The following is a 26,203-nucleotide window of genomic DNA, read 5'->3' as shown; positions in this document are numbered from 1 at the left end:
TATCTCGAGTCTCATCAGGAAACGGTTGTAGCACTCAGTAGAAATACACCACGCAGTGGGACTCTAATGACATGATGAATGTGGACAGAGTTCGCCTCGCTTGAATTGGCTCTTTAACGTTGTCCTCTTCCCTGGGTTTATGGGTTCTGGTTTAGCTCGCCCTGCTTCTATACGCTCTGGTTGACATTCAATAAGCATCTGAACAGATCTTTTTGAGTCTTGCTGTTAACTGGACTTGTTTCTTCTGTCATCTGTCCTGCTCATCTCCCCACTCTGCCTCCACCATATTTAAAGAGGAATAATGTGTTTATTCCTCTCAAAAGTGCTTTACTACCCGACTTATACAAATAGTTCCTGTTTATTAAAGCACATCAGCTTTGAAGCTAAACTCTAATATCTCACATGTTCCTCCTCTACGTCCTGTTTGGAACAAAAGACCCACTGGCTGTCTTTCTGTATCTTTGTGTTCTTGTTGCAGATTCCTTACAAGCTCAGCTGATTAGTATGGGAGTGATTCCCACTCTGGTGAAGCTGCTCGGCATCCACTCCCACAACACAGCGCTCACGGAAATGTGTCTGATCGCCTTTGGGAATCTGGCTGAGCTCGGTGAGTCGACCTCAACGCTCACACACCGACAGACCCTTCACCTGCCGGGACATCTACCCACACCTTCTAGTCACGCTGGTCTGCCAGAACCTGGAGTCCCACTCAAGCATAGGGGTTAAAGCTGTGGTACTGATGAGGTCCAGAGCAGACCAGGACCCACAGTGAGACTACATGAGGACTCTGGGTGTCTACCAGAGACCTCACAAGGAGGGAACGGCCTTTGAGTGTTTGTGGAGCGTCGGTGACGTCATACAGAGTGTGATCAGGAGAACCGGGTACGAGAGGAAAGAGACTTACGTGGCTTTAGCTCACAATGGATTTGAATGATTTTGGATCTTCTTGAGTTGCTGCTCAAGTAAGACGAGAATAATAAAGAAATGTCTAAGAGAGTTCTTGTATCGCTCTAACGATACCTTCCCTTGGTCAGGAATAATTATTTCAGGAATAGGAGAATAAAATAGAGATTCACCGTGACCTGAGTTTTGAGTGCCCGTGAAAGCTAATCACCAATTGTGATGTCATCTTTTAGCCGTAATATAAAGCACAATAATAATCATTTATTTTATATAGCGCTTCTCTAGACAATCGAAGTCGCTTTACAGAGTGGTAAGCTACATCAGTAGCCACAGCTGCCCTGGGGCAGACAGACGGAAGCGTGGCAGCCAATCAGCGCCTACGGCCCCTCCCCCCCCAACCAACATTCATTCACATCCATACGAACCGGGGTGAGGCTGCGGTGCATGTCTTTATGATGGTGGGGGAAACAGGAGTACCCGGAGTAAACCCACGCAGGCACGAGGAGAACATGAGGAGAACACGCAAACTCCACACAGAAAGGACCTGGAACAACCGGGATTCGAACCCAGGGCCTTCTTGCTGTGAGGCGACAGTGCTAACCACTGAGCCACCGTGCCGCCACATGACATGTCCCTCTCATCCATGACGTGCCTGTGGTCCTCTATCCTCATCAATTCAATTCAGTTTATTTGTATAGCCCAATTTCACAAATTACAAATTTGTCTCGGAGTGCTTTACAATCTGTACACATAGACATCCCTGCCCCAAAACCTCACATCGGACCAGAAAAAACTCCCAAATAACCCTTCAGGGGGAAAAAAGGGAAGAAACCTTCAGGAGAGCAACAGAGGAGGATCCCTCTCCAGGATGGACAGAACAATAGATGTCATGTGTACAGAAGGACAGATTTAGAGTTAAAATACATTCAATGAATATGACAGAGTGTAGGAATAGTTCGTAGTAGGCATATTCCACGATGGAGACCTCCACGATCCATCAGGCAGATGGAGGTAGAGGGGAGGAGTGGGCGGAGTCTCAACAGTGGGCGGAGTCTCAACAGGGCAGTGGTGTAGTCGGTAGCAGGAATTCCACGACCCAGACCTCGATGATCCATCAGCAGATAGGATCTATGCCGTCTCATAGGGTCTGATGACCCTCTGAGACGTGAAGTCACAAGGACTCCGGGGAGAAAGCAGAGTTAGTAACGTGTGATGGAGAGATGAAAATTCATCCCTAAGGAGAGAAAAAAGAGGAGATAGGTACTCAGTGCATCCTAAACGTCCCCCGGCAGCTATAAGCCTATAGCAGCATATCAAGGGGCTGGACCAGGTGAACCTGATTCAGCCCTAACTATAAGCTCTGTCAAAGAGGAAAGTCTTCAGTCGACTCTTAAACGAGGTGACTGTGTCTGCCTCCCGGACTGAAGGTGGAAGCTGGTTCCAAAAAAGAGGAGCTTGATAACTGAAGGCTCTGGCTCCCATTCTACTTTTTAACTCTTCCTCATTCCTCTCTCCTCATTCCCTTCTCCTCTCTCCTCATTCCTCTCTTCTCTCTTTTCTCCTCTCTTCTCTCCTCCTCTCTCTCCTCCTACCTCAGAGTCCAGCAAAGAGCAGTTTGCCTCCACCAACATTGCCGAGGAGCTGGTGCGTCTCTTCCATAGGCAGACGGAGCACGAGAAGAAGGAGATGATTTTTGAGGTTCTGGCTCCACTCGCAGAAAATGGTAATGTCAACTTTTTAAAAGATATCTTGATTAAGGTCTAGAAGCTGCATTTGTGAGAGACTACAGTATCTCTCTTCTTCTCATGCTTTCCAGCCTTCTAGATAATATCTAGAAGTTTGGTTTTGACAAATGTTACGCATGTTGATTTTCATTTGTATTGCTTTTTTTTGAGTAATTCCTTGACTTCTGATGTCAAAGGAATATTGCAAAATACATTTTTAAAAGTGCATGGTGTGTGTTTTGATGGGTATTTTTTTCAGTGTTTGGTTTATAAAAACTATAAAACATGAACATAATAATTTCTTCAGGTGTCTCGTTTTCTCCAAGCGTTACAGAGCTTCATATACAGCTTGGTAGTTTAATCTATATTATTAAATATGGTTGTATGTTTAGTCTGAATCTTAATCTTAAAAGTAAATTGTTAAATTAAAGCATAGCAGTAGAAAAGTACACATTTGTCCTGTGAGATGAAGTATGGTAGGAGCATGACGGAGGCTCAAATGGTAATAGTCAGTTAATCCGCTCCACTTAAACCACCTGTTGATATTTACTACAGGTGTGTTTCCCTCCACCTGTTTTCAATGGAAATGCATGAATGGCCTAAAGATCATGACGTATACGGGATGCACATATGACGCCCCGCTGCATATGTAGCAGCGTGTTTCTCAATGTCTCCGCCTGCTTCTCTCTGCCAGATGTGATAAAGCTCCAGCTGGTGGAGGCCGGCCTGGTGGAGTGCCTCCTGGAGGTGGTGGCTCAGACTGTGGACGGAGAGAGGGAGGAGGACATCGCCCAGCTCAAGACGGCCTCCGACCTCATGGTTCTCCTGCTGCTGGGAGGTAAACGCCTCATGAAATGTACAGTAACATGTCTTTTTGGTTCCAGAGCATACTGAGTGCACATTTCCCCCTGTTCAAAAGAACCTTGTGTCACATTAAACATTAATACTCACTTCAAACTCTTAGATTACTGTTGCAGGATGGATACACGGTCATCATCAGCCCACACAGTCTCCTGCCCAGCACAGATCTTTAGCATTAATGATTCAACCTTCATGTAAATGTTTTATGGATGAGACCTGTTCTAAATATACCTTCAGGGATGACACGGTTCACACATCTCATTATGAGCAATGAAGCCATCGAGTTGTCCACATGCTCCTCCCGCCACTGAATGTAGTGTGCAGGACAATATAGACACACGTTGAGTGTCCACAACATGAAGCTTCACAAGGCCTGTTTCTGCCTTTACTCCTCAGAATGAGCTGACGTTGTGTGAGGTTGTTCATCTGTACCCACTGACCCCGTCAGTGAGCCGTCTTCCCTCTTATGGTCTAGATGAGTCCATGCAGAAGCTGTTTGAGGGGGGAAAGGGCAGTGTCTTCCAGAGGGTCCTGTCCTGGATTCCATCCCATAACCACCAGCTTCAGCTCGCCGGCGCTCTGGCAATCGCCAACTTTGCTCGCAACGGTGAGTCTGACTTCACATTGAGAGGAAAGTTGGACCAACACATTCATCATCCCTGAGAGGAAAGAGGGAAACGCAGACCGTGTTCTATATGCATTTATTCCCAGTATGTCAAGTGGTCTTCATCATGTTCTCTTGTCAGCTGAGAGGCTGATGTGATGTTTGAATATGGATGATGTGTGATGGTGATTGAACGCCGGTCAGGATCTAAACATCAAGGTATCCACTCTTGTGTTTGTGTAGATGGGAATTGCATCCACATGGTGGACACTGGCATTGTGCAGAAGCTTCTGGAGCTGTTAGACCGGCACGTTGAAGAAGGCAACGTCACCGTTCAGCACGCAGCACTGAGCGCCCTGAGGAACCTCGCCATACCCGGTACGTCATCTACAGGTCTTCAAGGGCCCACTTGGGTCCTCGTAAAGGTCCTGATTGTCTGGTCCTCATTGAGAGGGTCACAGTACCGTTGTCCTTCTCTGGCTCTAGAGTCAGCATGTCTGCTACCTGTTATACACACAGCTGTTTCTATTAGTTTGTCCATCCCATTTATACCAATGGGGCTAGTGTGAATAGACTAATGTATAACACAATACAGTAGAACAGCACTAACAGCCTCCAAAGGGACACACAGTCGAATCCCATCCACGCTGTAGGCCACGTTAGCCGTTAGCCACGTTCGAACCGTTCACTATGAGCCGCCCACTTAGCCGTCGCCATGTGGAACGGACAAGTTCAATAGCTACACGATGATGTACGACAACATCGAGGCCAAATTTTACTACTCCTTTCAGCCTTGACAAAGGTACCGCAGTCCAGATCCCTTCCTTCTGTTCTTACCTTCACAATAAAAGCCTGATATATATATTATATGTATATTTCTATATATTATATATATTATATATATACAGTGGGGGAAAAAAGTATTTAGTCAGCCACCAATTGTGCAAGTTCTCCCACTTAAAAAGATGAGAGAGGCCTGTAATTTTCATCCTAGGTAAACCTCATCTATGAGAGACAAAATAAGAGAAAAAAAATCCAGAAAATCACATTGTCTGATTTTTAAATAATTTATTGGTAAATTCCTCGGTAAAATAAGTATTTGGTCACCTACAAACAAGCAAGATTTATGGCTCTCACAGACCTGTAACCTCTTCTTTAAGAGGCTCCTCTGTCCTCCACTCGTTACCTGTATTAATGGCACGTGTTTGAACTCGATATCAGTATAAAAGACGCCTGTCCACAACCTCAAACAGTCACACTCCAAACTCCACTATGGCCAAGACCAAAGAGCTGTCAAAGGACACCAGAAACCAAACTGTAGACCTGCACCAGGCTGGGAAGACTGAATCTGCAATAGGTAAGCAGCTCGGTGTGAAGAAATCAACTGTGGGAGCAATTATTAGAAAATGGAAGACATACAAGACCACTGATGGTCTCCCTCGATCTGGTGCTCCACGCAGGATCTCACCCCGTGGGGTCAACATGATCACAAGAACGGTGAACACAAATCCCAGAAGCACCCGGGGGGACCTAGTGAATGACCTGCAGAGAGCTGGGACCAACGTAACCACGGCTACCATCAGTAACACACTACGCCGCCAGGGACTCAACCCTGCAGGGCCAGAGGGTCCCCCTGCTTGAGCCAGTACATGTCCAGGCCCGTCTGAAGTTGGCTAGAGAGCATTTGGATGATCCAGAAGAGGATTGGGAGAATGTCATATGGTCGGATGAAACCAAAATATAACTTTTTGGTTAAAAACTCAACTCGTCGTGTTTGGAGGAGAAAGAATGCCGAGCTGCATCCAAAGAACACCATACCTCCAGTGAAGCATGGGGGTGGAAACATCATGCTTTGGGGCTGTTTTTCTGCAAGGGGACCAGGACGACTGATCCGTGTAAAGGAAAGAATGAATGGGGCCGTGTATCGTGGGATCTTGAGTGAAACCCTCCTTCCATCAGCAAGGGCCTTGAAGATGAACCGTGGCTGGGTCCTTCAGCAGGACAGTGATCCCAAACACACCGCCGGGCAGCGAAGGAGTGGCTTCGGAAGAAGCATTTCAAGGTCCTGGAGTGGCCTAGCCAGTCTCCAGATCTCAACCCCAGAGACAATCTGTGGAGGGAGTTGAAAGTCCGTGTTGCCCAGCGACAGCCCCAAAACATCACTGCTCTAGAGGAGATCTGCATGGAGGAATGGGCCAAAATACCTGCAACAGTGTGTGGAAAGCTTCTGAAGACTTACAGAAAACGTTTGACCTCTGTCATTGCCAACAAAGGGTATATAACAAAGTATTGAGATGAACTTTTGTTATTGACCAAATACTTATTTTACCCAGGAATTTACCAATTAATTCTTTAAAAATCAGACAATGTGATTTTCTGGATATTTTTTCCTCATTTTGTCTCTCATAGTTGAGGTTTACCTATGATGAAAATTACAGGCCTCTCATCTTTTTATGTGGGAGAACTTGCACAATTAGTGGCTGACCAAATACTTTTTTCCCCCACTGTATATATTATATTTTTTTATAAATATATTTTATTATATAATATTATTTATATATATATATATATACATGTATATTTTTTATATTATATATTTGGGGGGGGGGGTATTCAGTGGCATATATAAGACAAGACCTCAAATTCAGTCACATGGATACATACGGTTGGGTACAGTTGATATTTCACAAGATGTCATATTTTTAAATGAGCTCTACTAAACAGTTGAGAGACCATTGATTCGTTGAAGAGACATTTGCCAGCCACAGAGAGTAGCTGCTTGATGTGCCGTGTTTCCTCTCCAGTGGTGAACAAGTCCAAGATGCTGTCGGCTGGAGTAGCAGACATGGTGTTGAGGTTCCTGCAGTCCGAGATGCCTCCAGTCCAGTTCAAGCTGCTGGGCACGTTACGCATGCTCATCGATACTCAAGGTACATGTCTGATCTCCCACGGCTCTATTTCAGCTTTGTTGTGATGATCAAAAGATTATTTCCATGAAGACACGCACATTTGCTGACTGCTCCTAGACCTGACAGACGGTTTCTCATAAAGAAAGTCTTCATAAAAGTAGTTCAGTAGAAAATCTGGACACCTGATTAAATGAAAGTAATTGTGTGTTTGTGTTTCAGCTGAAGCCGCAGACCAGCTGGGAACCAATGGGAAGCTGGTGGAGAGGCTGGTGGAGTGGTGTGAAGCCAAAGACCACGCAGGGGTGATGGGCGAGTCCAACCGGCTGCTGTCGGCCCTCATTCGACACAGCAAGTCCAAGGTCAGAGTCACAGGTCTGAAGGGCGTTCGGACCTTGCTCCAGTCACTGCTTTGGGTCAAATACAGACCAAATGTGCTCAAGAATTCACATGAAATAGAAAACCTCATTCAAAAACGGCATGATTTCAAGGACCAATCACGATGCTTCATCAGGTAGACGGGCATGTTAAAATGGTGCCGGGCGTGTGTGTTGTGTGTGTTGAACAGACGGATGGCGAGACGGTCCCTTAGCTCCACCCGTGTGTGTGTGTGTGTGTGTGCTTCAAACAAACATCCCATAATAATCGGCCCATTATCAGATTCTCTCCGTTCCACAGGAGCAACAATAAAGAGGAGTCAGTGGTCCGTGCACGTTGTGTATCAACATCAGCAGCCCAGCTTACACACACTGTTGAATGTACATGTGTTGTGTTTCTCCAGCAGCTGTGATGACGTCAACACGTCCTGCTGCCGGATGCTCGGCAGTTCTTAATTCTGAGGCATTTCTTTTGTTTCTTTCAGGAAGTCGTGAGGACCGTCATCCAGGGAGGAGGAGTCAAGCACTTGGTTACCATGGCAACCAGCGAGCATATGATTATGCAGAATGAAGCTCTGGTGGCATTGGGGCTCATAGCGGCGCTGGATCTGGGTAAGAGAGGGAGAGAGAGACTACAGGGAAGTTAACACAGCTGTTGTCTCAGTGACTGACCTTTGACCCTTGACTCTTTTCTTTGCTCTTCAGCCTCAGCTGAGAAGGACTTTATGGGAGCCGACTTGGTGTCGGTGCTCCACAAGCTGCTGTCCGACGAGCAGAGCGCTCCGGAGATCAAGTACAACTCCATGATCCTCACCTGTGCAGTGATGGGCTCAGGTGAGATGAGTAAATCACACCAGTCGTCCTCCAACTGCTGCCCCTAGTGGTGCGCGGTGCTACTGCAGGAGGAAACGCAGAAAGACCTCTTGAGAACTTCACATATAACAGAAGTACACAGACATAATCCAGTTTATTTTATACAGCCTAATATCACACATTTGCCTCATAGGGCTTTACAATCTGTAGACATACGACACCCCTGACCTTTGACCTCACATCGGATGACATAAAACTCATAATACATCCACAGTGCGTTCACCATGTACATGTGTACATTACGCCATAAACAGGTTACACTCGTGTCAGGTCCAGCCTCCGTGAGATCTTGCCCTTTAAAACAAAAGCTCAACATTGAGTGAATTGAGATTGGCCGTAGTAAGCCTCCAACCCCATTTAACAACGATTTGAAGTGTAAAGCTCATTGCAGCGTATAATAATACTAATAAATCTTTATGGCTCACACATATCTGCACTCATTTAGTTTTGCACAGTTTAAACGTTTTGAAAATATATATTTTTTTAAACTCGATAAAACTCTATTGCCAAATATTTGAACTTGTTTCGTTTTTCACCCGTTGCATTTTATTGTTATCTTTAAAAGATAATCAGTGCAAAACAGGCTAATTGCAGCTACAATAAGCTATTTCTAGTCAAATATTATTTATTTTTTGCACAGTTTCCTTTGTTCTAACAAAGTGATTACACTTTTTATCTGATGGAGCACTCTGTTTACTTGAAAGCGATTGCAATTGTCTTTATTCTATTATTTGAGAAAGCTCAGATGGAGGAGTCGAGCAAAGTGATTTAAATAAACAATATCCTAAAGGTTTGAGAACCGCTTCTGTACACCGAGTTGTGAGGGTACATATTTTGATATTCAATTCAGTTTATTTGTATAGCCCAATTTCACAAATTACAAATTTGTCTCGGAGTGCTTTACAATCTGTACACATAGACATCCCTGTCCCAAAACCTCACATCGGATCAGGAAAAACTCCCAAATAACCCTTCAGGGGGGAAAAATGGAAGAAACCTTCAGGAGAGCAACAGAGGAGGATCCCTCTCCAGGATGGACAGAACAATAGATGTCATGTGTACAGAAGGACAGATTTAAAGTTAAAATACATTCAATGAATATGACAGAGTGCATGAATAGTTCATAGTAGGCATATTCCACGATGGAGACCTCCACGATCCATCAGGCAGATGGCGGTAGAGAGGAGGAGTGGGCGGACTCTCAACAGGACAGTGGCGTAGTCAGGAGCAGGAATTCCACGACCCAGACCTCGATGATCCATCAGCAGATAGGATCTATGCCGTCTCATAGGGCCCGATGACCCCATGAGACGTGAAGTCAAAAGGACTCCGGGGAGAAAGCAGAGTTAGTAACGTGTGATTGAGAGATGAAAATTCATCCCTAAGTAGAGAAAAAAGAGGAGATAGGTGCTCAGTGCATCCTAAACGTCCCCCGGCAGCTATAAGCCTATAGCAGCATATCAAGGGGCTGGACCAGGTGAACCTGATTCAGCCCTAACTATAAGCTCTGTCAAAGAGGAAGGTCTTAAGTCTACTCTTAAACGAGGTGACTGTGTCTGCCTCCCGGACTGAAGGTGGAAGCTGGTTCCATAAAAGAGGAGCTTGATAACTAAAGGCTCTGGCTCCCAATCTACTTTTTAAGACTCTAGGAACTACAAGTAGTCCCGCATTTAGTGAGCGTAGCTCTCTAGTGGGGCAATATGGTACTACAAGCTCCTTAAGATATGATGGTGCATCACCAATCAAGGCTTTGTACGTTAAGAGAATAATTTTAAAAGTGATTCTTGATTTTACTGGGAGCCAGTGCAGAGCAGCTAGTGCAGGAGTGATGTGATCTCTTTTCTTAGTTTTAGTGAGAACACGAGCTGCAGCATTCTGGATCAACTGGAGGGACCTAAGAGACTTATAGAGCAGCCTGATAATAAGGAGTTGCAGTAATCCAGTCTCGAAGTAACGAACGCGTGAACCAATTTTTCTGCATCTTTTTGAGACAAGATGTGCCTGATTTTTGAAATATTACGTAGATGAAAGAATGCAGTCCTTGAGATTTGCTTTACGTGGGAGTTAAAGGACAAGTCCCGATCAAAGATAACAGATTCTTTACAGTGGTGTTGGATGCCAGGGCAATGCCGTCTACAGAAACCACATCACCAGATAATTGATCTCTGAGGTGCTCAGGGCCGATTAAAATGACTTCGGTTTTGTCTGAGTTTAACATCAAGAAGTTGCAGGTCATCCATGTTTTTATGTCTTTAAGACATGCTTGAATTTTACTGAGTTGGTTGCTCTCCTCTGGTTTTATCGATAGATATAGTTTAGTATCATCTGCATAACACTGAAAGTTTATGGAATGTTTCCTGATAATATTGCCCAAAGGAAGCATGTATAAGGTAAATAAAATTGGTCCAAGCACAGAACCTTGTGGAACTCCGTGACTAACGTTGGTGGTTATCGAGGCGTCATCGTTTACAAATACAAACTGAGATCGATCTGATAAATAGGATTTAAACCAACTTAGTGCCGTGCCTGAAATGCCAATCGACTGCTCCAGTCTCTGTAATAGGATGTCATGGTCAATGGTGTCGAATGCAGCACTAAGGTCTAACAAGACCAGGACAGAGAGGAGTCCTTTATCTGCTAACATTAAGAGGTCATTTGTAATTTTCACCAGTGCTGTCTCGGTGCTGTGGTGTTTTCTAAATCCTGACTGAAACTCCTCAAATAAACTATTATGATGTAGAAAGTCACAGAACTGATTTGCGACCACTTTCTCAAGGATCTTGGAGAGGAAGGGGAGGTTAGAGATCGGTCTGTAGTTAGCCAACACCTCTGGATCCAGAGTGGGCTTCTTCAGGAGAGGTTTAATGACAGCTACTTTGAAGGAATGTGGTACGTGGCCTGTTAGCAGGGACAGATTGATAATATCTAATAGAAAGCTGCCAATTAAAGGCAAAACGTCTTTAAGCAGCCTCGTCGGGATGGGGTCCAAGAGACAGGTAGACGTGTTAGAAGTAGAAACCGTTGAAGATAATTGGTCACGGTTGATGGGAGAAAAGCCATTTAAATATACACCAGGGCATACAGCGGTTTCCAAGGCCATTCCACTTGAGGACAGATTGGCACTGGTTAAGGGCAAGAGATTATTAATCTTGTCCCTAATTTTAAAATATTTTCATGAAAGAAGTTCATAAAGTCATTACCACTAAGGTTTATAGGAATACTCGGCTCCACAGAGCTGTGACTCTGTCAGCCTGGCTACAGTGCTGAAGAGAAACCTGGGGTTGTTCTTATTTTTCTATTATTGATGAGTAATAGGCTGCTCTGGCATTACGGAGGGCCTTCTTATATGTTTTAAGACTATCTCGCCAAACTAAGCGGGATTCCTCCAGATTAGTTGAACGCCATATGCTTTCAAGCTTTCGTGACGTTTGCTTTAGTTTGCGGGTCTGAGGGTTATACCAGGGAGCAAACCTCCTCTTCCTCACTGTCTTCTTCTTCAGAGGGGCTATCGAGTCCAGTGTCATTCTCAGAGAGCCTGTGGCACTGTCAACAAGATGATCAATCTGGGACGGACTAAAGTTAGACCAGGAGTCCTCTGTTATATTGAGACGTGGTATCGAATCAAATACAGAAGGAATCGCTTCTATAAATTTAGCTACAGCACTGTCAGTTAGACATCTGGTGTAGAAACTTTTGACTAACGGTGTACACTCCGGTAGTATAAACTCAAAAGTTATGAGGTTGTGGTCTGACAGAAGAGGATTCTGTGGGAAGACCTTCAAATGCTCAATGTCAACGCCATAAGAACAAGATCAAGCGTGTGGCCAAAGCTGTGAGTGGGTTTCTGTACTCTCTGGCAGAAGCCAATCGAGTCCAACAAGGAGATGAATGCAGCACTAAGGCAATCATTATCAACATCCACATGAATATTAAAATCTCCTACAATAATAACTTTATCAGTTTTAAGAACCAGACTTGATATAAATTCTGAAAATTCAGATATAAACTCTGAATATGGACCTGGTGGCCGGTACAGAATCACAAATAGAATTGTCTGTAGTGTTTTCCAGGTTGGATGTGAAAGACTAAGAACAAGGCTTTCAAATGAGTTGTAGTTTAATTTAGGTTTAGGATTTATTAATAGGCTCGAGTCAAAGATGGCTGCTACTCCACCTCCTCGAGGAATGTGAGTATTAGTATGACTTGGAGGAGTCGATTCATTCAGGCAGACATATTCTTCATGGCTCAGCCAGCTTTCAGTTAGACAACATAAATCAATGTGATTATCTGATATTAAATCATTTAGTAACACAGCTTTAGATGACAGAGATCTAATATTTAGGAGACCACATTTAATAGTCCTGTTTTGTTGCACTGCTGAAATAATGTTGTTAACTTGTATAAGGTTATTGTGTACGACTCCTCTTCTGCTTACTTTTGATTTATTTAATTGAAGTGGCCGTGGGACAGACACAGTCTCTACTCTAGAGTCATGGGTGGGTAACTGCTCGAATGGAAGAGCAGAGAAGGGTGTAAGACTACAACTCTGCTCCCGGTTCCTGATCTGAACCCTTGGTTGTCATGGATTAAGTCCGGTGATCAACTTGGTCATGTTCGCAGAAATGAGATGCGCTCCGTCCAACGTGGGATGGATGCCGTCTCTCCTCATCAGATCAGGTTTTCCCCAGAAAGTCTTCCAGTTGTCTACGTAGCCCACATTATTCGCTGGGCACCACCTCGACAGCCAGCGGTTGAAAGACGACATTCGGCTAAACAATTCGTCCGTCAGCAAATTTGGGAGAGGGCCAGAGAAAACTACGGTGTCCGACAACGTCTTGGCATAAGCACACACCGAGTCCACATTAATTTTAGTGACCTCCGACCGGCGTAGTCGGGCGTCATTACCACCGGCGTGTATTACAATCTGACTGTATCTCCGCTTGTCCTTAGCCAGCAGTTTCAAACAAGACTCCACGTCGCCCGCTCTGGCCCCCAGGAGGCACACGACTGTGGTCCGCGGCGTCGCTATTTTCACGTTCCTGACTATCGAGCTCCCGATAACCAGGATGTGTTCCTCAGCGGGTGTGTCGCTGAGCAGGGAAAACTGGTTGGAAACGTGAAGTGGTTGGTGCACAGCGGGTTTCTGTGTAGACTTACTACTCCTGCGAACAGTTACCCAACCACCCGGCTGCACGGTTACCGCCGGGGAACAGCTATCAGCTGTGTAGCTCCGCGCCGACTACGGGAGAGGGCGGGCTAACTAGCATAGCTGTCTGAGCTTCGATGGCGCGGAGCCGTGCATCTAACCCACTTAGACCTGCCTCCAACCTAGCAAATAAACTACACTTGTTGCATGTATCGTTCTCATTAAGGGAGGCAGAGGGATAACTATACATGAGACACACTGAGCAAGAGGGAGCGGGAGGGAGAGAAGAAGAAGTCATGCTCGCTGCTGAGCTGGCAACCGGAGCTTACCGGAAGAGTGAGATGATGCGTTCAGGAGCAGCTGGGAAAATCAGTCGATCGTGTCTTGCTGAGCAAAGCTGGACACCACAACCAAAAACACCAGATTTACAAGTTTCATGATATTTTCAGGAATACATGATGCTTTCATCACATATTATGTCCTTGCTATTCGTAACGTATTCTTAATGGTCCTGCTTAATAAGTAGATTTGTATCATATTTTAGTCAGAAGCTTCCCTTTTATCTCATCTGCTCCTCTTTTTACCCCCCACACCCCTCTAGAGCCCCTCCACAAAGAGGTCCAGAGCCTGGCGTTCATCGACGTGGTCTCCAAGCTGAGGGCCCACGAGAACAAGACGGTCTCCCACCAGGCGTCACTCACAGAGCAGCGGCTAACTGCCCAGAGCTAAATGACTGTCTGGCCCCGCCCACAACCCCCCCCCCCACCCCCACACAACGCCCGGTCACCCAGTGCCACCTCATGACTGCTCCCCCCCTGTGCTCTATCTTCACGTGCCAAGGTACCATGTCGCGTTAACTGCCAGCCAAGACCCCCTCTTGCCCCCCCCCCAGGGTTAGACTCATGCCCCGCCCCCCCAGGGTTAGACTCATGCCTCATGCCCCGCCCCCCCAGGGTTAGACTGATGTGGACTGGTTCGACAAGTCATGCAATCTGACCATTTTATCTAGAATTACAACAATAAACCTAGAATTTAATCCTCCAGAGGCAGAAGCAGTTTGTAAGACTGGTGTCACCTCTGGAAGCCATAAGAATAATAATGAGATCTATTTAGGTGGGTCAGCGGGTCCTTAAACCTGGTCCCCCTGCATCAGTCCAGTCCTGGACTAGCAGGTCCTTAAACCTGGTCCCCCTGCATCAGTCCAGTCCTGGACTAGCAGGTCCTTAAACCTGGTCCCCCTGCATCAGTCCAGTCCTGGACTAGCAGGTCCTTAAACCTGGTCCCCCTGCATCAGTCCAGTCCTGGACTAGCAGGTCCTTAAACCTGGTCCCCCTGCATCAGTCCAGTCCTGGTCTAGCAGGACCTTAAACCTGGTCCCCCTGCATCAGTCCAGTCCTGGACTAGCAGGTCCTTAAACCTGGTCCCCCTGCATCAGTCAAGTCCTGGTCTAGCAGGACCTTAAACCTGGTCCCCCTGCATCAGTCCAGTCCTGGACTAGCAGGTCCTTAAACCTGGTCCCCCTGCATCAGTCCAGTCCTGGTCTAGCAGGACCTTAAACCTGGTCCCCCTGCATCAGTCCAGTCCTGGTCTAGCAGGACCTTAAACCTGGTCCCCCTGCATCAGTCCAGTCCTGGTCCTCCTCCTCTTGTGCATGCATCTCCTGCTACACCGGCGCTGAGGCTCCATCCACAGCCCAACGCAATAGAGAAGAGACAACACTCTTCTACGACCATAGCTGTGAGACCACCAGGGGGAAAAGTGCACAAAAGAACAACAACAAAAAGACTTCCTGTTGTGATTTCTCCTTCATTTTTAAGAAGAGCAGCCCTCCATGATGTCCCACGTAGCTGGAGTGTAAAGCGACTAGAAGCTGTGCATGTTGTCGTCCTGTTGACGGTGTGCCGTGTTCATTTGACCTCCACTCGCACTGCTTTTTGTTGCACTTGTTGTTTGGGCTCGGCTTCATAGATTTTTATCAGATTTTAAATACCACAGTAGTCCAAACACATTTCCTCTGTACAGTGAACGCACCACGTCCCTGACGGAACCGGGTGAGACCGGCGCAGTCGTCCCTCCTCGGACCTCGAAGGTGAGGATAGTCGTGTCAGGGGGCACACGGTAACAACACGTTCACCGGAGCTCGTCTCTGACTTCACATGGATGCTATTGGCTTCAATCAAAAAGACTGCTTCATGTTCGGGTTGCTCTCCCTGGCATGTCTCTCATCTTCTCGGTCCTTAGGCAGATCGCCTGTCCAACAGCCGAGCTCTTTGACACGCTGCATACACACATTCCTGAACGCTGTACGAGCTCCAGAACATATCAATAGATCCTATGTCCTCAACATGAGATGGTAATCTATGAAGAGCCAAGAACAAGAGCCCCAAAAGAACTGAGGAACGTGGCTGTGTGAAGTGTGTGTGTGTTGTGGAGCAAAGTATTCAACCACAGGTCCACGTGGTTTCTGCTAACACGTCAGCATGTTCACATGTTCATCACATGTTTCCTGGTCTGGCCCATGCTTCTTTTCTTGTTTTTTAAAGGTATGAATGGTTATTTATCAGAAGTGAGCTCTGCGCCTGTGGAGATGTTTCCATAGTAACTATAAACTTTAGTGTTTGTTGTACATGTCATGAGTTGTACATTTGGAGGATTGTAACTCAGCAGATAATTAAAAGATGATAGCTGGTGATGTGTGTGTGTGTTGCCTTTTAAAGACTCAAGTATGCAGTTATAATTTTTTTGTCATTTTAATAAATTGTAACTGATATTAAAATCAGTCCTATTTCAACATGAGAGGAGGTAGTTACATGACAGTGTGGAAAGGGACCATCTAATGATGGGTGACAGGCCGAGACAGCCAATCAGAAACATCCTCCTCCACACATTCAGTGTTCCAGCTCCACAATATCAATCTGAACATATTTTACTGGAAAAATGCTGCAAATACTTTGTAACGCAAAAGTGATGCATGCTTTGGAGCAGATGTTCATGGTGAGACATCTTCATCCTCCTCCTCTGGTTCTCACCAACATATGAAATGATGGCAGGGTTACAACTACACAACAGGTCATTTAAAATGTTCACAATGTTTCAGAAAGGAGTGAAATAAGAGTAACGTGAACTGGCCGGACGTGACGTGACGTCGGTCCGGGCTGCTGCTTCGAGTTCAGATGCTGAAACTGGACTTTTAAAATCCGTACTAATATTTTTTGTATATGTTTTTCATTGAAAATATTAGTTTGCCCTTCATATCTACAAACACTTACCTTCAGGTGGTTATACACTAATGAAAACATAGTTATTAATACTGTATTCCACATCTGCCAATACATCCTAAATCCTACGTGCTGGCCCTTTAAGGTGTTGTAGTGGATCAAAGGGAAACTTCTAGAAACAATAACGTTCACCATACAGACGGTGTATTAGTAAATGTTTTGTAAAAATACCCAACGGTCACATTTCAAATGTTTTCTGGAACAGAATAAAAGAAGAAGAAGAAGCAAAAGCGACATTCAGTTTCAGTTTCCTAACTCGGCCGGTGAACAAAACGAGCGCTCAGCTGGAGACCGTGATGGGCTCAGCGGTCCACGTGAAGAATCCATCTTCTATCAAAAGTCCTCCAGGCCTCAGCGGCTCAGTGTTCTGGACAGGTGAAGTAGTCGTGCCTCGGGGGGGAGGTGCTGGTTCGGTGAAGACGGACAGGTGAGGGCGGTTGGTGAGGCTCCCAGAGACGAGCTGGAAGGAGGACCCCGAGCTGACGACACAAAATCAATTTCACATTATTGCACATAGTTCTGTGGTGTATTCAGACAAATGAAATTTCAGGGGGGAAATAAAAAAGGGGTTACCTGTTAGAATGTAAATGCTGCGTCAGCATCAGGTAAAGAAACTGGAAAAGAGCAGACGGAAAGATCGGTGATCAGAAAGCTTGTGAACAACGACGGAAAGCAGAGCGGCGGGTCGGAGAGAAGATGAAGAATGTCCTCAGAAGAACAAAGACGGACTTGTCAAAAGTCACATGACCCGAGGCGTTAATGCACTAGGTCAGGAGGTCATGGACACGCAGCTCACTGGGGAGGACTGGCTGGCTTCACGAGGGTTGATGAACATCTGGAATGTGTTGGAATCAGACACAAAGCTAACGGTGTTAGCACAATGTGGTCCGTTTGTGATGTTACACTTCTGGCAATTCTGAAATATTTATATCGGTCTCAAATAACGACGCCCATAATAAGCTTCTGTATATAATATGAACGCCCATGAATCTACATTCTGAGCATCTCCGTCTTCAGGTGATCAAACAGACTCGGGGGTTTAGAAAGTCTTAAGACGTTTTAACATGTTTTAACCCTGACGGCATGGAGGAGGAGAATCAGCCGAGTCATGAAATGCAGGTGAAGTAAGTTTGAGTCCAGGAACATGTTGACCAAGGGATCTCCAGGACTTTAAACCAAACTTCCAGGACCAAACATTTGGTGAAATCCCGGTGTAGACATGGTGGGTGGATTATCGCTGAGCTGCTGAGCTGCTGTTGCTATGGTCACCAAACCTTTCAGGTACGAGGCTAAAAAATAAAAACTTGCACCGCGAGTATGAGAGCTTGTGCCGGCTCATATTTTGAGTATCTTTCCTCTAAAAACATATTAATTTTGTCAAACAAAGCGTAAATGAACATTTAACAACATTTTCAGGACTTTTCCAACATTTTTGAGATTAAATTTTTTTCAAGGACTTTGGGAATAACCATTTTCTTAATTCCATGACTTTTCCACGTTTCCCATGACTGTGAGGAATGACTACGCCCATTTACGTCACATGTTCACATGTAGAATGTAGCCATCGTTCACGTACATGATGGGCCTTGTGTGGCGTGGAGAAACTAACCGCTGACGGGTATGAGGTCACACTAAGTACGAGAGTGCATCTCCTCACCAGCTCGCTTGCACCGCTTCGATGTCGCTCACGAGGTTCTGGGCCAGACAAATGCCAAAGATCTGTGGATGAGAGAAGACAAGAGGGTGAGCTGCTGTGTGTCCTGTCCGAAAACCCGTGAGGAGAACTTGTGGGAGGAGAACCGTGAGGGGGAACCGACCTGCAGCAGAGCGACGCCGATGAAGATGCCGGCCACCAGCGTGAGGTTGTCCTGCAGCCACTTCTCAAACTGAGGCACGCAGCCCTTCACGTTGATGTAGTCCTTCTGCTCCGAGTCCTGGGCAACACAGCACAAGGTCACAGGGTCACAAGGTCACGGGGTCAAAGAGACACATGGTCACACAGTCACAGAGTCACAAGGTCACAGGGTCACAAAGTCACATGGTCACAAAGTCACAGGGTCACAAGGTCACAGAGTCACAAGGTCACAGGGTCACAAAGTCACAAGGTCAAAAAGTCACAGGGTCACAGGGTCAAAAAGCACAAAGACTGGAGGCTTTGGTTCCAGTGAAATGATCAGAGTGGTCCTCTTGCTGGAAGAACAATCGTTGAGGGTAATAGTCATTCTATGTCTTTAACTATTTCATTTTTTGTAATTTTAGTTATTTCTATTGTATGTTTTAACTATGTGATGGAAAGTGACTTTGAGTACTTCGAAAAGCACGATATAAATGTAATGCATTATTATTAATATTGTCATTAAAAGTATTATTATCTGTCATATCAGAGATTTTCCCGCCTCTTAATTTTAATTATTGTTATAACCTGGCCTCCAGCAGCAATGTGATTTCTAAATGTTCTAAATGAATAAAATAAAAAGTGTGAGTTACTCACTGGTTTGGCGCGAATGTCGTATCCACACTGAGTGTTGATGACGTCCTCCTGCAGACGGAGGTCACAGCGTTAAACCGTCTCCATGACAACACTGATGTTCAGCACATTTATATAATAAAAAAGAAGATGTGATTGGGTGAGGGAGCGGGGGGGGGGGGGGGGGCTCTCGTACCGCCGGGTCCTTGGTGCAGCAGGAGAACGGAACGCCGCACTTCTCTCGACTGGGATTCCCGTCGGTGCAGTTAAAGTAGATGTTCAGGTTCCAGTCGTCGGCTCCGAACGCACCGCAGCACTCCCACTGGAGAGAAGAGGGAATTACACGCATTATTGTACTCCACTCAGGGAGGACAGGACACATTATTTAGGGGGCACTTTCCCCCACTGACTGAAACCCAGGGGCATTAAAAATACATTGGGGCACTTTTTGAAACTTTTGAAATAACATTGAACCTTTGTTCAAAAATAATCAATTTACTTATTTAGGCTGACAGGATATGAGCAATTGTCATCAAATGGCAATAATAAGACTATTAGGCAGTAATAAGACTATTAGGCAGTGATATGACTATTAGGCAGTAATAACACTAATAGGCAGTAATAACACTATTAGGCAATAATAACACTATTAGGCAGTAATAACACTATTAGGCAGTGATATGACTATTAGGCAGTAATAACACTATTAGGCAGTAATAACACTATTAGGCAGTGATATGACTATTAGGCAGTAATAACACTATTAGGCAGTAATAAGACTATTAGGCAGTAATAACACTATTAGGCAGTAATAACACTATTAGGCAGTAATAACACAGTAATAACACTATTAGGCAGTGATAACACTATTAGGCAGTAATAACACAGTAATAACACTAGTAGGCAGTAATAACACAGTAATAACACTATTAGGCAGTAATAACACTATTAGGCAGTAGTCTACAGATTCAAAGTGTTTTCTTAGATGTTTTTGAACCAAAAACAAACAGAAAACATAAATCATATTCAATTGTATTCTTATTTCTTTGTGGTTATTTATTATTACGTTTTTTAAAGAACTATTAACAATAATAATTTTTTGGTTTTTTAAAATATATAATATCTATAGATTTGTGTTCCTGGACCGTGGACGTACATATTCCTGAGTGAAGTCGATGAGGTTCTGCAGGTCGATGTCGTCGCGGTAGACCCGGATGTTGTTGTTGACGAACAGGTTGAGCTGGTCTTTGATCCAGTCCTTAAAGACAAACGCCAGGATGCCCGTCGTCAGCTCCAGGAAGAAGATGATCCCCAGGAACACTGAGAACTACAACACGGTGGGACACAGCGTGAGTTTTACCCATCATGCACCGCTGCACAGTGAAGCATCGAGAGGTTTCCGATCGTGCGACGTACAAACTTGAGTAGAAACGTGTTTTCCCGCAGCGCTCCGATGCAGCCGGCGAAGCCCAGGATGAACATGACGGCCCCGACCACCATGAAGAGCCAGACCGGGTCCAACCCCCCCAGGTCCGTGATGGACGAGATGTTGGACAGCACCCCCTGGAGGGGAGAGAGCACAGCGCACAGCCTGAGCCAAGCAGCACCTCCTCCAGGACTTTAACCTTTTAACACCTATTCATATCTGTAGCTGGGAATATATTAATAACTATATTATTATGATATATTAATATATTTAAAACGTTGTGTTCCATCAGTAAATTCATAGTAAACTCAGTTTGATAAGTTTAAGTGTTTGTTTCATCACATTTACGAGGATGAAACTTGGGCCGGGATTTAAAGCTGTATTGACTTAGTTTTTGCCCACCAGGGGGCAGCAGAGCGGGCAGCTAGAGCCGCGGAGCGTCAAGTCACGAATAATACAAGTGGGCTGAATTTATTTTGCGTAACACATTTTTACGAAGCAACTAAATATTTGGAATCTATTGCTGCGTTCACACAAACTAACGCTTTACTTACGTGAGTTTACTCGCACGACTGTGGTTTATTCGCATCTTATAGGGGGCGTGGCTTATCTTAACTTTACTCCGTGGAAACAGTTATCATCTCCTTCATCCACCATGAAGAACTAACCACTAGTTCTGCTTTATACTTGTTGAGGACGTCCGACAAACGTCTGAACATCTAACGCCCTCGTGTTTGGGTTAATGACATTAAAATAATAGATATATATTTATATATTTATACATGACATCACCCGTAGGCTCACACAGCTCGGTGACTTTCACCTCTACGTTTGAATAACTGTCTCTTCCAGCTCCACTAGAGCAGCAGTTAGATTCACCAACGGCACAACGTCAGTGAGGACAAGCGGAACATCTCAACGCTGACTGCGTCGGCCGAACCCCTGGGGTTCGATCGAACCCAGGTTAAGAACCACTGAGCTAGAAGCTAACCAAAGTTAGTTCACTCTGTCCACCAGGGGGCAGCAGAGCAAGCGGCTAGACACTAACCAACGTGTGTTCACTCCGTTCACCAGGCGGCTCGTCGTTAAAAAAAAAACAATGAGCTGAAAGAGGCTTAACAGCTTAGAGTTGGTGATAATTCACATAACACACATTGTTTATATGAAAATATTGATGAGCGGAGCGAATTGGTAGCAGACTGGTTACAGAACATCCCACAAAACCTCATGGATCATCGAGGTCTGGATCGTGGAATATTCCTCCTACCAACTATGCCATGGCCCTGCTGAGACTCCGCCCACTCCTCCTCTCTACCTTCATCTGCCTGATGGATCATCGAGGTCTGGATCGTGGAATATGCCGACTACCAACTATTCACACACTCTGTCATATTCATTGATTGTGTTGTTACTGTGTTTTAATTTGTGTGTAATGATTCCTTCTGTACACATGACATCTATTGTTCTGTCCATCCTGGAGAGGGATCCTCCTCTGTTGCTCTCCTGAAGGTTTCTTCCCTTTGTTCCCCCTGAAGGGTTATTTGGGAGTTTTTCCTGATCCCATGTGAGGTTTTGGGGCAGGGATGTCTATGTGTACAGATTGTAAAGCACTCCGAAACAAATTTGTAATTTGTGAAAATGGGCTATACAAATAAACTGAATTGAATTGAAACTGAATGGACATGGGTTTAAGTCTGACCTTGTGAACCTGTGTTACATCATAACCCCCCCCACACACACACACACACACACACACAGTCATCTGTCAAATAAAAAGTACAAATTCCCCCCAAAAGGAATCTTTAAAATGAATGTTTTTGTGCAACTTTTATTAGCAATAACATGATAAACAAAATAAATATATTAATATCATGATAAAAAAATGAATGCATGTGATAAAGTATTTGGAAGTGTAAGCGAAGAACTGGCATAATAATAATAATAATAATAATAATACTGGTGTGTGTGCTTACCTTCTCACTCCACGCCCACAGTCCAATCCCGACCAAGGCCATGCCCAGCAGCTGCAACACACACAGTCCAGTCAGACCACCACACCGTCACCTTGTTATTGTTGTTATTGTTGTTATTGTTGTTTGTTCTGAGGCCCTCGTGGCCCCGGTTTTATTTGTCTCGCAGTATGATGTCATAGCACATTTTTTAGTTTCATAGTCACAGAACCCGGGGTTCTTCCTCCACAACACATCATTACATCATCACATCATTACATCATTACATCATCACATCACACCTGGAACGTGCCGCTGTTATTGTTGTTCACTCATCTTTTATCTTTCACCTAACTCGGTATGAATTTCTTCTTGTTATTTTTGCATCATGGTTTTCATCACTTTGTGTTGCATTGTGAGTTCTTTAACTGCTGAGTCGGCATTCCTAAAAGGAGAGGGATGTTTGCTACCATGGACTAAATGACATGTGTACGTTGTAATAGTTTGTAAATGATATCGCCGTAACAGGGATGGGTATCGACACGGGTTCACGTAGTCACACACGGCGCAGCCTCCGTTGTCAGAGTTATATGAGAGGCTCGTAACCTGCTGACAGGGCGGAGTCACCTGAGAAGTTCACAACAATAGTTTTTTTTCAATTTCAATCGGCTCAGGCACCGGAAAGAAGCACCGGAATGTGCGTTGCGTTTCGGTCCGGGTAGCACCGGTTGTATTGGCACCGGTTTCCGGTACCCAACCCTAGACAGAACATGAATCGACTATTTTGACAATTAATCTTATTTGGCAGTTCAAAGACTAAGACAAGCAGTTTGGTAAGTCCCTGACCTTGAACCTCTCCTTGACCGTCTGTGTGGTGCTTTGGTGCTCGGCACAGAACAGAAAGTGCACGTGAACGTGAACACGTGGGAGGAGAGGAACAGGCTGGCAGCTCAAACTCAGATTAAAGGGCTGTTTCTGGAGCAGGTCACCAAAGTAAAACAGGTCATCTCTAAATGAGAGAGTTGTGCATAGCTGCTCCACACTGAGGGAGAAGTGTCTGAAGGCAGCAGGAAGGCCCTCTGATTGGAGGAGAGCGCAGTGACATCACACCTTCATTAAAGCACCTTCAAACTGCAGAAGAAGAAGACCGGTCTGTAGAAGTGGTTTCTCTTTAAATTCTACCTACTACATCTGTGCTTTGTGTTTTATTGACTTGTTGCTTTCATCATTTTACTATTACTACAGAACTTCTTTTAATATGTGAGCAATGTGAGTTATATGTGTTCAGTGTTTAGCTCTCTTATGATGATGTTTATGTTTGTAAAGTGTGTTTGAGAATTTGTAAGCGATATTTATATTAAATTAATAATAACTATTATTAAAACACATCTGCCTCCTGGCTGCACATCTGTGTGAGCTGCAGTGTGATTGGCTCAGCTGTTTCAGAGCAAAGAGAGCAGCGATGTGATTCGCCGAGAGTGTATTTATTCATCCTCTCACCCTCCAATCGTTGTTCACCTTCATCAACCCTTTGTACTTTGAGAGGAATATCAGGCCCACTGTGACGGTTCAAAAGGGAAGCTGCTGTTATTGGTCTTTCAGGATGCTGCATTCAAATCTTTGGGTAAAACGGGAAGCTTGAGCTCTGTTGTTGTTGTGGATCTTTGTCACTGTTTCCTGATGTGTTGTGTTATTGACCATCCAATTTATTGGTCCATCATGAAATTAATCAATCATGGAAATGATTGTGAGTTGCATTTTTAAAGTATAATTAAATCAAAGTTGCTCACGTCTGATTATGAATTCTTTAAGGAAGACATTTTCAAGTAAAACTGCATAAAGACTCACTGCTTTTCTTTTGTTGTGACAGTGTGACATTATACTCTGGCAGTATTGTTCTTCCCTTGAGCCGGTGAGGAAAACAACTGGTCATCGCAGCCCGAATTTACGCGCACAAATATATTCACCTGAACGTCTCACCGTGGCTTAAAACCCGTTATAACATTCCTTCAGTCTGTCTGCCGTCTACCGTGTGCGCTTGACGCCAATGACGTCACTTCTCGAGACATGTGACGTCACGGATTGAGCCGTTGGCGTGAGTTTGATCTGAATGATAAGCCGAGGCTGAGTCGTCATTCCTCCGCTGGCTACTAAAAGCCGATTAGCTGTGCGCGAGACTCTGCAGCCGCTTCAAAGCACCGATATAACCGCAATGAGGCGCGCGTGCACCGACCGACTCCATAGGAATATGAAGGTGATGCTCGGGCCTTCGTCCCCATTGGCCGGTGGACCCGATAATAGCCGAACTAACCCGAGAAAGGCGCAGGCCAATACATAATAAAGCGTCTCACCCAGAACAGGATGTTGAACCCGAAGATGAAGTATTTGATGCAGCAGCTGACTTCGTTGCCTTTGTACTGATTCCCCGACATGTTGGAGCATCATCGGCGCGTGAGGGGGGAGAAAAACACACGGCCTGCTTCACAGGCTTTGTGTGCGGGGGGGAACAGGTTCAGCGCTCCGGGGAGTCATTCCCACTCGTTCCGCTTCAAAAGGATCTCACAGCCGGCTCCGGATCCGCATCGGGAGCATGTCGGGACGGGGGTCCGGGGCGCGTGCACACACCGAGTCGCGGGGAGATACCAAAAGCGGCCGGTAATGCGGTTAAACCGCAGAATAATAAAAAAAAGAATCCGCTGTTTTCTGGGCGAATTGCGCCCGATGGAGGCGTTCCGCTACTGCGGGAGGTCGTCGCTGATTGGCTGAGACAAACGCTGGAGAGACTGAGGATGCAACCAATCGTATTATAGGAAAGACGGGCCGCTTCCTGTGTCCCGGATGACGTAGCCTACTAATGATAAAAGAGATACGGCTACGTAATAATAATAATAATAATAATAATAATGATAATAATAATAATATAATAATACAAAATAACAGTTCAGAATTTTATTTAGACTTTAACGTCACTTATTAATCTTTAAGCCGCTTCGTTTTCAACCCCTTAAAATAGTAAAAAATATGAATTTGCATCTAATTGTAGAATACAAACCTATGTAAGTCATTATTTTATAAATGTTTACGAAATTAAATAAAAATGATTATGACATATTAATAAAAACCTCACTTGGTATCTTTAAGGTAGCTACAGCCCTATCATCATCATCATCATCATCATCATCATCATCATCATCATCATCATCAACCACAACATCAATTTGAGTTCCTAATGTTAATTGTCTGGTATCAAGAATGTGATTTTTTTTCTTTGTTGGTGACCACAAGCTAACAGTAAGATTTTACAGTTTGGGTCATTCCGTGTCAAATCAGATATTTTTGGTTCAAATATATGGCAAGTGAGGTGGAGATCAATAATGAGCTACAAGTAACACATAACACAAATAATCAGAACGTGATTGATTGATTGTGTGTGAGCACAGGAATGAACACAATAGACAAGTTTGATCTGTTGGCTTCACACATCTGTGACCGTTTATTCCACTCACACACACACATCCCCTGTGAGCTGACATCTCGTCACCTTTAACCCCTCAACGCCATCCCTTCGCCCTGGTTACGATAGCAGCTCTGAAAGCGACCCTGTCACCTATATATAAGCCATGTGAATGATGTGCTCCAAGCAGAGTGCCCTGAAATTGTACATTTCATTTGAAGAAAGAAAGTGCTCA

General features: G+C 44.9%; 2 protein-coding genes across 4 annotated transcripts in view; one reads left to right on the top strand and one right to left on the bottom strand.

The window, feature by feature from the left end:
* Positions 1-16,084, top strand: part of rap1gds1 (RAP1, GTP-GDP dissociation stimulator 1) — a 34,818-nt gene extending 18,734 nt beyond the window's left edge. For all 3 annotated transcript variants that reach the window (XM_056442292.1, XM_056442291.1, XM_056442293.1), the window contains 10 exons: positions 479-607; positions 2,501-2,626; positions 3,322-3,465; positions 3,964-4,095; positions 4,336-4,470; positions 6,897-7,022; positions 7,221-7,360; positions 7,861-7,987; positions 8,081-8,209; positions 13,996-16,084. In XM_056442292.1, the coding sequence (XP_056298267.1) occupies positions 479-607; positions 2,501-2,626; positions 3,322-3,465; positions 3,964-4,095; positions 4,336-4,470; positions 6,897-7,022; positions 7,221-7,360; positions 7,861-7,987; positions 8,081-8,209; positions 13,996-14,123 (1,316 nt within the window). In that variant the 3' untranslated portion in view covers positions 14,124-16,084. The remainder of the gene's footprint in view (positions 1-478; positions 608-2,500; positions 2,627-3,321; positions 3,466-3,963; positions 4,096-4,335; positions 4,471-6,896; positions 7,023-7,220; positions 7,361-7,860; positions 7,988-8,080; positions 8,210-13,995) is intronic.
* Positions 16,085-16,125: 41 nt separating this feature from the next.
* On the bottom strand, positions 16,126-25,254 carry tspan5a (tetraspanin 5a). The gene is made up of 10 exons (XM_056442294.1): positions 24,866-25,254; positions 22,539-22,589; positions 20,556-20,702; positions 20,296-20,466; positions 19,336-19,461; positions 19,164-19,211; positions 18,490-18,606; positions 18,330-18,391; positions 17,246-17,286; positions 16,126-17,151 (listed from the first exon to the last, which is right to left on the bottom strand). Exons 1-9 carry the CDS (start codon positions 24,944-24,946, stop codon positions 17,274-17,276), a joined length of 816 nt encoding a protein of 271 aa, XP_056298269.1. The 5' UTR covers positions 24,947-25,254; the 3' UTR covers positions 16,126-17,151; positions 17,246-17,273.
* Positions 25,255-26,203: the final 949 nt, after the last annotated feature.

This window comes from Pseudoliparis swirei, chromosome 21 (genome assembly GCF_029220125.1).
Source record: "Pseudoliparis swirei isolate HS2019 ecotype Mariana Trench chromosome 21, NWPU_hadal_v1, whole genome shotgun sequence".
NCBI classification, from domain to species: Eukaryota; Metazoa; Chordata; class Actinopteri; order Perciformes; family Liparidae; genus Pseudoliparis; species Pseudoliparis swirei.
This window is presented reverse-complemented; position numbering and strand designations above follow the sequence as displayed.

What these genes read in the sequence shown, in the direction of transcription:
- tspan5a (XM_056442294.1), bottom strand. Translation starts at nt 24,946, where the DNA reads ATGTCGGGGAATCAGTACAAAGGCAACGAAGTCAGCTGCTGCATCAAA. An exon ending in ACGACATTCGCGCCAAACCA is followed by an intron (nt 18,607 to 19,163) that starts GTGAGTAACTCA and finishes TGTGTTGCCCAG; the next exon opens with GACTCGGAGCAGAAGGACTA. An exon ending in TCGGCGTCGCTCTGCTGCAG is followed by an intron (nt 18,392 to 18,489) that starts GTCGGTTCCCCC and finishes TCTCATCCACAG; the next exon opens with ATCTTTGGCATTTGTCTGGC.